At 40.1% G+C, this 13408-nt stretch overlaps 1 protein-coding gene across 1 annotated transcript; it reads right to left on the reverse strand.

Moving 5' to 3' along the window:
• Positions 1 to 3707: 3707 nt before the first annotated feature.
• Positions 3708 to 12014, reverse strand: LOC148818032 (somatomedin-B and thrombospondin type-1 domain-containing protein). The gene is made up of 6 exons (XM_088937719.1): positions 11971 to 12014; positions 8178 to 8422; positions 6407 to 6598; positions 5305 to 5383; positions 4583 to 4759; positions 3708 to 3825 (listed from the first exon to the last, which is right to left on the reverse strand). Exons 2-6 carry the CDS (start codon positions 8401 to 8403, stop codon positions 3708 to 3710), a joined length of 792 nt encoding a protein of 263 aa, XP_088793845.1. The 5' UTR covers positions 8404 to 8422; positions 11971 to 12014.
• Between the last annotated feature and the right edge of the window lie 1394 nt (positions 12015 to 13408).

Genomic DNA, 13408 nt, shown 5'->3' on the forward strand with positions numbered 1-13408 from the left:
ATTTTATTAACAAGTTATTGACCTTGCAAAAAGCCTCCAAGTATGATTGTCGCCTCTCTATAACAATCACATCTGGGAGTCTTTAATCCAAATGCAAATCACAATGTAATTGAACATGAGTTGTCAAGCACACCCTAACCCCTGCATTGAAATAACTTTCAACAGGATACATATCTATTTCATACTTTATTGAACATATACTCTGTTTATTAATACACATACATGACACATGTATGGCAAAGAGCTAAGAAGAAGAAAAAGTCAATCTGAATTATGTATTCGATATTTAAATGATTTTAGGCCACAGTGATTGTAATGACTGAATTTACATTTTGCTGATCACAGTTGTACATGAGGCATCATCGAAAAATGGAAGAAATAATATATTGACCAATTTTATGATATCAAAGTAGTTTTAAAAAAACTTTGCAGTTTTTCACAGGGAAAAAACTAATATTTCTATTTATTTATTAACTATGACTAATGTGTCACTGCAGTGAATTAATCATAATATATTTTTGGTCATTGTTTTTAAGGGGGTTTGTAATGGGCTGAAATATTGTACTTTCCTCTGTTGACCTTTTACTACTTAGCACAATTTCTATACAGTAAGTCTGTATCCAAAAATGTGTTGTGCTTCATTTGAGTAAAGAGGTACTCAAAGCAGAATTTGTTTTTTTTTTCAGAAAATGGGTTTCTAAATTTCATGTTTCTAACAGAAAGCACAATAAAAAACTATGTGGGTTTTTTTCTTTTAGCAAAATCAGGGGTTCAATTCAATGTAAATTATTTTGAAATTCATCAGATTCATCACACTCATCCTGATATTCCAGGGAATTTTAAACAAAGGGAAATCACATTCCCATCCTTCTATAATGTTGTTTGTTTGTCTTGAGGTTCTTTGTTTTGTAAATTTTATTACTTAGTTTTTACTTGTTGACTTTTTATCCGATCGTTTCTGTACAAAGTACTGTCGTTCTCTGCATGTGGTGGTTATGAACTGTGAATATGTGTGACATTCAGACCCTGTATTTGTCTTGTAAAAATGTCACAAGTCACATTTTTTAAAGCAATGTTTCCCCATGTCAGACTGAAAATTAAATAAAGTATATCGATTATAAATGTACTTTTGGTCTCTACACTGCCTGTTTTGCTAAAATTATACTGTATTTATCAAAAGTGCATTCAAGTACAAATTTGTATGTACAAAACAGGCTTAAAAATAAGAGTTAATCTCTTGCAATAAATAAACTAATTCAATTTCCTAGGCAACTAGGTAAGAAGAACTCACGTGGTGCAAAGATTAGTTTATCTGTAAATAATAATGAAAACCTACAGTACTTAACAACATCCCATAAGTCCATACAAAATCCGTAACTTATCAGAGAAAGAAATACAATGTCAGCAAAAACTGCAAAGGAAAATCAAAAGCTAAAATATGTTGATTGTTATTGTACTCCCTATGCCATGACAAAAATAGCTGAAACCTAGTTCAGGTGTTGAAAATGACTTTGATAGTCACACAATTATTTGAATGGCCTCTGTCTTTCTGCATCATAGTGGTTCACCTGATTTCAGAATAAATATAGCTGTCTCTGAAAGGTATTTCAGTCAGGTAATGAATTCCAAGCACAGATTTAACCATGAAGACCAAAGAACATTAAAAGCAACTCAGGGGTAAAATTGTAGGAAGTGTGAGCATTCAGGTTTCATCACAATCTTAAAATGCAAATAGACCGTTTAGCACTTAAGAACTAGGTTGCAGAGCATGGATACTCACCTACTGTCCAAGTGAACAATAACTGTACAGGTTTTAAATCTACCATAAAGCACATGAAAACATCATAGGCCTAAGTAAAAGCCTAAAGGTTCTTCAAGATCGGGAATTATCTACAAGCGCAGGTCCAGTGGCAAGAATCGAGAAGTGCACATTTTCTCAGTGCTGAAGTACATTACTTTGACCACGAGATGAAGCAAACTACCTGACTGGTTAATAAAAGTTTTTTCACTACAGTGTAGTGCTGTGCGCCACAACTGCCCAAGTCATTTACAGTCACATTCTTTCCTAGTTTTTATTCCACCCCGTGCTCTCATTTTCCTTTTACATCTGATCAAGCCCATCTCCTTTCCCCAAGTGTAATAACACCTTTTAATCATTTAAACACACCTATAAAAAACCTGCCAGGCAATGGACTTCAAGGAATATAGTTCTAGTAAAAGTAATTCTACCTTTCAAGCTTCATTTAATCATCATTTTATATCATTATAACAATTACATTACACCCAGACTAATCCTAAGAGAATTTGCATGGATCTCTATGGATCTCTGCAAACGCACGCGTAAAAATCAATAAAATCACACAGAAGATTAACTTAAATATGAGAGTAGTGATTAAGCTATCTTACTCAATCCCCGGGCATGCACTAAGGTCTGATATGCAAGCTGGTGCTTTTGAATGATTTCAGACTGTTGACAGTGATGGGGCTCTGTTGAATTTGATCTTGGACTATACATCAAGAAACTTTGTAACCATGCAATTACTACTCAATTTACTACTCCAGTTTTGACATAATAGCACATTGTTTAACGAGATGAAACAATCCGAGTGGAGTTTAAATTGACCTCCTAATTATTCAAATTTTGTTCTGTGATTTCTGAACCCACAATTACTCTTCATACTCTAATCAGTCTTCTTGAGAGAGTGGCAGCAGCACAAAATCTGTATAAAACCAAAGCTGCTGCATGTCTTATTCATCTGTTCATTTTCTAAACACAAAACAGGCACAAGGCAGGATAAACCGTGGACAGGACGCCAGTACATCACAGTACACACTCTCTCACACCAGGGTCAACTTCACCAGAAGTCAATTAACCTACCAGTATGTCTTTGAACAGTAGGAGAAAACCCATGCAAAGACAGGGAAAACATACAAATTCCACACACATTTTTTGACAAAAATTTGATCAATGATTGTAAAATACAACATTGAAATACTACGTATTACACATGGATTTTGTTGTAGGAATGTGTAAGAATGGTACACTAAGTTGAAAACCAAGTGATATGAAAGAGACCCTTGAGGTTTTATTAAAGGTACTTCACTAGGGACAAAACTGCAAGGCTTTGTGCGTGCTTGGAATACTAGTTGAGATCATTTTGGCTTAGCCTGCTTGGTTAATGGGCAACCTCCTGGCCACAGGATGAGGAGGCTTGAACCTCAAGCAGGGGCAGCCGCAAGGCTGAGATGGGGTGGAGGAGGGAGGCTGGAGACAAATGTCAAAGGGAGGCATTTGAGTTCGATATATAGAGCAAATTCCATAAAGATGGTGATTAGGAACAGCTGTGTGTGATTAACTTGTCATTGCTATCCCTCCCTGCCTTAATAACAGTTAATAACCTCCATTTAACATGAATGCACCTCATGTTAGAATGATATCATAGACAGGCTTGTATGTGTTTTTAACTCACAAACTTTGTAAAACCCACATAATGTTCAATTTTCTCAATTTACCAAAAGAATGGTTTAATCAGGTCTTTGAGTGCACTGGTGGAGCGAACACACCCTTTCTAAGTCTGCCTTATACAGCACCGTGAGCCTTGGGAATTAACTCACAAAGCTAACATGTGGAAGAACAGGCAGCTCTTGGCTTTTACAACAAAATGAACTGGTGGGCAGTATTAGCGCCGTGGCGGTGAAGCACAGGCTCAGATAAACAGGAAGCTGTGCACAGTGGGACAGGAACAGGACTCCAGCCGTCGCAGCCGCCTCCACGAGCCGCGGCAGCGCGCGTTCCCCACGCTCTGCCAGCGAAGGAGCTGGCCCCTGGGGAAACAGCGAGACGGCGTTTCAGCTCTCCCTCTCCCTCATGAGAGCACGGTGGCCTGCGCACACCACGTTCAACAGGGGTAAAGTCTGACAGTCACGTCATCCCAGTCGCGTCCTCGTCTCGCAAAGAGACCCTCCATCACACGAGCACCATGCGGCCCTCACAAAGATACTGCGTCCATTCTGCTGCGGGGATCCTGTTCCTCCCCTCAAGAGGGCTGGCAGGTGAGGTGCCAAGTTTCCATCAGCCACTACAAGCAGTGTTTAGCAATTAAACACTCCTGCCCAGTCTGTCACTCCCAGACCTCCCCCTGAATTGGTCTCTTGTACACAGTAATCAGTGTATCAGGAAGCCCGTGTCACACTCACTGACAATCACCACGCTCAATACTTCAACCTTAATTCATTGCTCACGAGGACTTGACTACACTGCCGGGGGGTTCTGTCTGAGGTGGCCTAGTCCAGCCTTCAACAGACTGATGGTAAATAAAATCTCTCCTCTCTCACTAACGAGGCGCTGTCAAGTGAGTGTACCGTGGTCAGTGGTCAGTCATGAAGGGTCAAATAATCAAAACAATGCCACAAAACGTTCCGTCAATATCCAAACGATATATTCCTAGATTATTCTTAGTTTTCCTAAAAACATTCTGTACATGCACAGGTGAGTTTCTCTTGCTGCTCAGCATGTTCAGTGACCAGCCAGCTGTCTTGTAAAGAAATCTGCAATAGATGTGTTTCAGGTCTGCACGCTCACCTTTCTGCCTCTTCCCCATCACCATGGCAGCGCTGATGCTGGTTGCCAAGGGCAGGAGGCTGGCACTCCACACAGACAATGTGGCCCTTATGGAGGTACCGCATCCAGTATGTGTGGGGCCCAGTGGTGTGATGACAGCCAGCAGTGAGGGACATCAGCTGGAACTCCACACAGTACCTTCGGTGGAAGAGAGTTAATGATACCTTTAGTGAGGCACTCTCAGTGTCCTGTTTACCCCTTACACAAAGGGTTGTGAAAGTGTGGAACAAGCTACAGTTTCTTAAATTAACTTGATTTGTAGTGTATTAAAGTCTTCAAAAGTATTAGTATCAATGAACCCCTATATTGATATTCCTATTTTTAAATGTTTTCAAAATGCTCACTTGCGTTGCTTTGATTTCAGATACTGTATATTGAATGTAAAAAATCATGTGCATTAGACAATTAGCATTAAAAGATAAGAAATATTACATAAGGCTCAGCTATATTACATTTCACATAATTCTTTATTTAACCATTTACATCAATTCAGGACAAAGTCTTATTTTCAATGTCTTGCTATTGGTGAGTCCTATAAATGGTTTGGCACTGTTAGTAGGCAAGGAAAGAGATAATTGTAAGTATCCAGCGTTCATGTTGTGAGTCTGTGCAATTTAGGAATGAATTATCTCATTGTCTTGTGTGGAAGCTTTTTTCTGAGGTCAGTAGTTGAAGAAACCCACCCTGTGATGTCCTCGCTGCTAGCCAAGTCTCTCTTCTTCCTGGCTTTCCCAAAACCACCCGTGGTGATTAATGCAGGAACTGGGGATGATCAATAAAACAGGTCATTAAAATCTTACTTGCTGGTTTCTGGTGGCACGGGAGGTTAATTACAAAAGATGGGTTGCCAGACCTGACTAAAGGCAGAAGTACATCAAATAATGGAGAGGAGAGTATTATTCCCTTGATCCAGTTACAAGTGTAAACAGTTGTGTGTGTGTTGGGGGATGCAGCCGTGACTGCAAACATATTTTTTTCTCAGAACATTGACATGTGGAAGAGCAAATAACAGATTTTTAAAAATACAGTACAAGAAATATAATGTATTGTTGAAATATTTGGTATTTTTACACATTAAACTACACTGCCACATCCTTAAATGTTAAGATACCGTATTTTTGCAGCAAGAATTTCTGACTTTATGGTGTTGCGGTCTGAATGACTTCACTTACATCCATTAGATTTTCTAACTGCTTTATGCAATACAGGGTCGCAGGGGAGCCAAAACCTATCCCAGCAAGCACTGGGCAAGAGGCTGGATAGACCCTGGATGGGATGCCAGTCCATCACAGGGCACACACACACACATACAAACAAACACAGACACGCACAAACTCATATCAAGACCTGTTTCCCCACTAGCCAGTTAACCCACTAGTATGTCTTTGGACTGTGGGAGGGAACCGGAGTACCTGGAGGAAACCCACGTGGACACAGGAAGAACATGCAGACTCCACACATACAGACAGTCCTGGAATTGAACCCAAGGTCCCAGCACTGCAAGACCACAATGCTAACCAACAGTTCCTGGAAAAACGCAAGCCGGAGACACTTCTACCCTGACCATGGAGGTGGAAGAGTGTCCCATCAGAGCGACAACACTGCCAAGGACACAGCTCTGCTGCAGGAATGTAATCAGTCATCTTAATAGCTACAAGACTTACTTGTGGACTTTCAAGTTTGAAGGCTAAAAACAGTGTATAATCCCTACTCAGAAGTCATGTCCTTAACTTTTGACTTTTAATTTTCTTTTAAACCTATAGCAAGTGTTGACGGAAGCCTCACTCAAGGACGGGAGACACTCTCTGTGGGGAGGCCAGTAGTCCACACAGGCTGCGCGCTCCTGGAGAGGAGGACACGGCACTCCGCCGTTCTGCGGCTCCCGGACCACGCGCCTCATCCGCACGCGGTAGGTGACCTGGCAGGCCTCGGCGCAGCCTGACCACACACTCCACTCGCCAACTGCGCAGGAAGCAGCTAAAACAGGGGGGAGACAAAGGAAATCAGTGCCGTCGCTGGCCACACCGCCACCTTCCAGGCTGATGGCAGAAGATCAACAAGGCTGGGCCTGGTCCGTGGTCTAGACTTTCTCCCTCAGGGCCAGAATTCCCAAAACAAGGCCCCGGAAACCACATAATAGGGGGTGCCATCTTTCAGATGAGACACTAGACACAAAGTCCTACTGTAGCTCCTTGATCACTGAAGATGTCATGGCACTGTTTGAGAGACGAGGGGTGTGAACTCCAGTGCCCTGGCTGAATTCCACCCGGGGACTGGCACAATCTTTAATTCCCCCATTGAGAAAGGAAAAAACACAACATTCTGGCTGTTTAGAGTTCTTCAGTCTTTCATCTGAAGCAAGGGATTAACCTTTACTTATTCTGGGAACATATCCCTAAGGATATTTGGTGTATTTCAAGAATATTGAATGTGTATTTTGATATACTACTGGGAGACACAATGTGGGCCAGATTCCAAACAATTGGTAATAGGTATGTCTAGTTAGGTGGCTGAGTTATAGTATAGTAAGAATAGTTTTGGAGAAATTAAAACAAAGGCATGAGTACCCACTTATGAAGCAGGGTGTTTCTTTCCTGGTGCTCTCTGAGTGCAGCACCTCACCCAAGGGTACAACATCACTGTCCTACTCATAAACTCTCACTTACTGCCAAGTCCAGAGTCCTGACCACTAGTCCACACTGCTGTCTTCCAGTATCTCCAGTCATGTTATGGGAAATAAAGTTTTCATGGCACCAACTGACAGCATTAGGGGTCTAACCCCTGTGTTCTGGCTAAAGTCCAGCTCTGAATCTGGCTTAATTCAGTTTCCCAAATAGTTTAATTACAGAATTCCCCACATCTCTGTCTTCATTAATTTGTCACTAAATATGCTTGTGGATGGATTGCTAATTGATGGTGAATGCAATCAGCACACCTGCAAAGTACCAGAGTACTGTGTGAAGAAAATAAAAGTAAATACCTCCTTATTATTATTAATAGTGTTGTAGTTCACTTGTTTTGGTTTTTCAGTCTTCCAACTCTGCACCATCTGTGTGGAGTTTCCGTGGTATCTTTGTGGCTGCTTGGGTTTTCCACTCACAGACAAATTTATGTCTCTATATTGCCTCTAATATGTGTGCCCTGGAGTCTCACCCACAGTGAATCCTGCCTTGTGCCAATTCTCTGCAGGGTTAGGCTGTACTGAACCACTGCAGTCCTGTACTGTACCAAGCAGTTCTTGAAAATGAGTAGATGGACTCGAGTTGTGGCAATGAGTAAATAGGCACACGCTTATTGTGTTTACTGCAACACTGTATTTAGTTCTTCTCTGACTCAACACTGCCTGCAAGGACTGTTCAAACATTGATGCAAAGTAGAGAGTGCAGAGCAAAGAGAAACGAAATGAATATGAAACACCCCCAAAGAAAATAGCCTCTTTAGTAGCGAAAAGCTAACTATAACATTTGCTTCCATACTTTTGAACTATAGCCTTCATTTTATAGATACATATATGTCTACTTTTACTTTCCGTGCCTCTCCCGGCACATTACATTACCTGGGCAGGCTTGCTGGTAGTCGTGGCAGCAGTCCAGGGCTGATGTACACGCCTGGTCACAGTAGCAGCTCCCGTACGACCTGTCGGGTCTCCATCCCATACTAGAGCAGGAGGGGTCCCTGCCGGTACAGCACAAGCCGGAGTCCACACACCCTGCTTCGCAGCTGGGGCTCTGCAGCCACAGCTCAACGGCGCAAAGAATGAACGCCAACTCCCGGAATGCCATTTCTGTCAATGAAACTAAACTACAAAAATAAACCTAAAAAAAATAAAAATAAAGAAACAAAGTCAAGTAACACTTTGACACAAAACAATGTAGCCAGGGCTACCTCTTAGTTTACTCGCGCTCTTAGTTCCTGAAGCACCTGTGTTACTTTGTTTTGACCGCTATTTCCTTTGAACATACTGTATGTATTCATTTTGTTTCATTTTGTTCTCTGTTAACGCTGACATTTTTTGTGCATCGCTTATTTTCCGAAACACAGAGATCCTTTTATTCCGATGGCTCCTCTGGAACGCAACATAATATCTCTGTTAAAACAAGTGTCCGTGCAGCACTGTCCACCCGTGTCTGAAAATCAGAACAGATAGACCAAATCCGACTCCCTCGTTAAAATTGGAAAAGTGGACGTGAGCAAATATGTTACCTTCTTTCTAAGAGCGCTGACAAAGAATTGTACTGTAACTGGTGAGTAATATGGTGAGTTAACCTTTCGCACTCGAATTGTAAATTACAACCCCAACACGTTTAAAGAGACAGCACCTCTTCCAGTTTCGCTGTAAGTAACGTTTGCTTGGCGTTTATAAGGAGAAAGGTTGTCCGCTTCTTCAATATAATATTACCACGCTGCATCTTAAGGCGTTGCTCCGGACATTAAAAATAAGGCTGGTGATGTGATTATTGTGGTATACATTACATTATATACAATATACATTAGGGGTGAGATGTGTAATTGTCTTAAAAAATACAGAGCCGTTTTTGTTCAATTGTAACAATCCCGCTAGGATGTCACATCGGCTTCAGAACCGGTTAAAAAAACAACAGATAATATTGTTACAAATGAATGGAGAAAACCAGAAAATGACAGAGTGGATAAATCCATTTAAAAAATAATAATAATCATAATTTTCACCTTGTAAATGACTTTCCCAAGAACACATCTGAGAGATTGGTATAGTTAGAGGCACACAGTTCTCTGACACAGCTTTGGTGAAAAGAATAGTAATTCAGACACCATGGGTTAAACAAACATTAACAGTGACAATACACACACTAAGCTACAGTACATACAACATAAACATACAACACAACAAGTTACCCTGTGTACAAACTTTCAAATAAGAGGCCTAACATCCTAACCACCCAGGAGAACCCCAGACTGTTAACAGCTACTCAAACTCTTATATAACGCCTACAGAGGACAAAATGCAACCTGCAGTTAAATCTGTCTCTCTTCAAACCTGGATGCCACAAAATGAACGGACCCACAACCAGAAGAGGCTGTTTTTAACCAAGGGATTCTGTAGGTGGGAAATCAGTTCTGTAATATAACAGGCTCATTTAACAAGGGTCAAAGATTGAGCTCCAATCCGGTCTTCCTGGGTGATCAGGAACAAGGAGCTCTCGTTCTTTTGCCTCGTGTCTTCCTCCCATCTTCTTCTGTACCTGCCTCTTTCACGGTGTCTTTCTGCACTGTTGATTGACACTTCATTTTTTACCCCGAACTTAATTAGCTATGGTAAACCAAGGTATATTTCACAATTGCTTTGATCACCGAATCTGAGACCATTACATCTCAGCAAACTTCCCCATTGCGTTGAAGCTGGAAATGTTGACACTATTCAGGTGTCCCCATTGTATCGCTTCATAACAAGACCTCATTAAGCAATGTAATAGTTTAAGAGCAAGCAATTGAAATCTCATGCAGGCCTAAAATCAGCAGGCACCAGGACTGTCAGAGCTGGAAAACCTTGAGATTCTCTTACAAGAAAGGACTATCACATTAAACCAAACCCACAGACTGGCACCAGACATGCTAATCTTCCTACACATTACCGATAAAGAGTTTAACCTTGACATCCCTGTTTACAAGACTGATGTTGATATAAGTTTCAGACATAACATTTGAAGTTTGATTGGATTTCTGCCTGGTTCTTAAACGTGTTTCCATGTGGTCAGAGATTGATTTTGCAGAGACTGGAGGTCCCTTGTGAATCAATTAAAAAAATAAATTTAAAAACTAACTGCAAACCTGTGACAGAATGCTGGTTTTATTCTTAAAAGAATAAATTTAACAACATCTCTATACTGTGCTGATTGCAGTGATATGGTCACCTGTATACTGCATATCCTCATGTATAAAGGTTTTGAATTTAAGGTTCTAAACCAACTGTATTATACAGCAACTGGGGGAATTTTTTCTTTCCAGTGTGTAGAAATTTAATATTCTTCTTCTTTAATTGTCTGAAAGTGGGAGATTGTTTCAGGACTCCATTATTGGAGATGTGACTCTATGTTATTATGGCTCAGCCCAGCTTTTAACTTTTGTTGTTTTACGCTGGCAGTCTGATTTGCAGTTTCTGAGCAAGCAAGTGAAAAGAGTGGATTAATTTAATTCCAGAAACCGGCATTCATGCAGCAATAATGATAGTGGGAGAGAGTGATAAAATACCAGTTATAACACTTGATTTCTCCAAATCAAGCATTTTGCATGATATTTCCATACCTCAACCTATTCATATATAATATTCATATAATCACTGCCTGTTCATAAGAAGGACCATAACACAGAGCTCTTTCAGTATAAACTTGTATTATTACTGAAGCATAAATTTATGTCCTTCTTGTTGCAGACGATAATCACCATTAACAGCCTCCACAAAATATGTGGGAAATGAACAGAAACAAATGTGAATTAAATGTGTTAATTCATGGCTGGTATTGGGGATATTGATCTTAATAATGATCAGTGCAATCCATCATAAAAAAATTAAACAGTGTTACTAGAAATGGAAATTATATGATCAAAACACTATTCTTTTAAGGAGTGCATTGAATGGATCACAGCCTGAGAATACATAAAAAACATTAAATATAATAGATATGCATCTGCTGATAAAGTCTTCTGGGTTTCAAGGCAGATAAGGTATAGGAATGTGTCTGATTTCACAGACTCAAAGTGAGGTCTAGCTAATGGATTAAACTGCATCGTGTAATTTTATCTTTACTTCCCCTGATGTAAATTCTACATTCTTAACTATATCACCAAACCCCTGGTTGACCTTTTTTCACCATTCTACACACATTTTTGACTTTGTATCTGTTTATTTGCACCTCATAACAGCAAGGCTGTTAGTTACTTGGCCTTACAAAGAGCACATTGAGAATACAAATTCCTGAAAAGACACCAAAATATTTCGACCAGTTAGTGCAGTGATCAGCGTATGTTGCCATGGGAACACTCTGGACTTCTGGCAGGAGGAGAGGACTTCCAAATAAGGGAGGAATGTGATTAGATGCTGAGAAGCTTTTCTGATTGACAAGCATTCTTTGTAAGACCATACAAGGGTATCTATCTGGTGTACAACCGCTTATGTCAGTAGGTTTTGTTTAAATGGTCTATTATCTGACAATACTAATCTTGATATATATTACATAATTGATATACAACATATGGCAATAGACTCCTCTACTCTGATTTTCTGTCATATTACAAATGGGTGGATTTTCTGTGGTGCCAGGCTCAATTAATTTTCTGAAGTTGACTTCTTGTAGGCTGAGCTTCATACCAACTTTTCTTGAGTTTGCTTTCCTTCAAGCCTTGGAGTGCAGTAAGTGTGTCGTGGTGAATTTCTAATATCCTGAGGAAACAATAAATACAGTTTTACTTAAAAGGGTAAACTGTGCGTGTAGCACCCTCTGTAGATTCATCCCTGAACAGTCTCCAAAAACCAGGTCAGCCATTGTCAGTCTATGGAACCTCATCACAGTCACCCATCCATGAAAAGAATGACTTAACTTACTTAAGGTACAGATATTTAAAAGAAAAATACTGAGCACACAGACAAGGCACACTTCTGTTGAACATAATATTTATGTTCAATTCAAAATCACAGGTAGAAATTATTTCAGAATTAAAAAAGACATACTGTATATATCCATAATCCCTGAAAAAATATATACTAATGCATGTAAAAAACACAATAAATTGAACATAAGCAGCTCATTGGCCACATGGACAATATTATTTACATTTTACATACAAAGCCGATATATTTGATTACCGTTTTAAACAGTCTGTGTCTTGGGATAATAAAATAATGAGCTTAGTCATTTGGTTTAAAAAAATTAAAACAATTAGGCATTCAGAATTATGTATTTGAGTTAATAAATTGACAAAATTAGCTGATTAAAAATCCATATAAGTAACTAAAATGACAAGATAGTATTTAACACAAGAACAGCAGTGGGTATGATGTACTTGGGTGTTGAAGACCACCTAGCTGCTTGTTGATAGTGAGAGTAGCCTGTCTGTGAGAAGATGAAATGTTCTGGTTTAACGCTCAGCAGACTGAGCTGGAGAAACCAGGAAACCAGCTCTGTGAGGGGCAAGTTCCTGGGAGTAACCCTAGGGGGTTTTATCGCCATGGACTCTCTGAAAACTCATTTTCAGACTGAAGAGGCTGCGCCTTAAGAAATTCAAGGAATATATGACCCCCATCAGCAGAATAGACTGTGTCCTCAACTAGCATGAAAATAATCTACATGCCCAAATGCTGTTCAGAGATAACTGTTCAGAGAGAGACAGAAATTTCTGGGGTGTCTGGCAGAGAGAATTGCTCAAGTGGTGATGTGGGGTGGAATCTCTTTCAACACAGTAACACTTCTGAGGCAGATTAAGGGCAATCTTACAGCTATCAGTACATGGACAAAGTCCATGGGCTCAGTTTCAGTTTCTGCTAACCTATATTGTAGTAGGATAATGAAAGAATATACAGTTCTTAGGAGTAACATGGCACAGCTTTACTAAAACAAAGCCAAGATCGTGCCTTGGACAATGTTTTCTTCTAAGTCCTGTCCATAAGAACAGCTGTGGGACCAACTCACCAATACAGGATACAGTTGTTATTGTTGTACCTTTGCCAGCAGGCTGCAGCCGTACTACATTTCCCGTCCATCAGTGCGAATCCCGCTGTGCGATTGCGTAAAATGCGAGCGCCGTCTTCTTTAA

Source organism: Atractosteus spatula, chromosome 19 (genome assembly GCF_055471065.1).
Source record: "Atractosteus spatula isolate fAtrSpa1 chromosome 19, fAtrSpa1.hap1, whole genome shotgun sequence".
In the NCBI taxonomy this organism is placed as follows: domain Eukaryota; kingdom Metazoa; phylum Chordata; class Actinopteri; order Semionotiformes; family Lepisosteidae; genus Atractosteus; species Atractosteus spatula.

What these genes read in the sequence shown, in the direction of transcription:
- LOC148818032 (XM_088937719.1), bottom strand. Translation starts at nt 8,403, where the DNA reads ATGGCATTCCGGGAGTTGGCGTTCATTCTTTGCGCCGTTGAGCTGTGG. An exon ending in AGAGTGTCTCCCGTCCTTGA is followed by an intron (nt 5,384 to 6,406) that starts GTGAGGCTTCCG and finishes GATCATCCCCAG; the next exon opens with TTCCTGCATTAATCACCACG. An exon ending in GATGGGGAAGAGGCAGAAAG is followed by an intron (nt 3,826 to 4,582) that starts GTGAGCGTGCAG and finishes CTGTTTCCCCAG; the next exon opens with GGGCCAGCTCCTTCGCTGGC.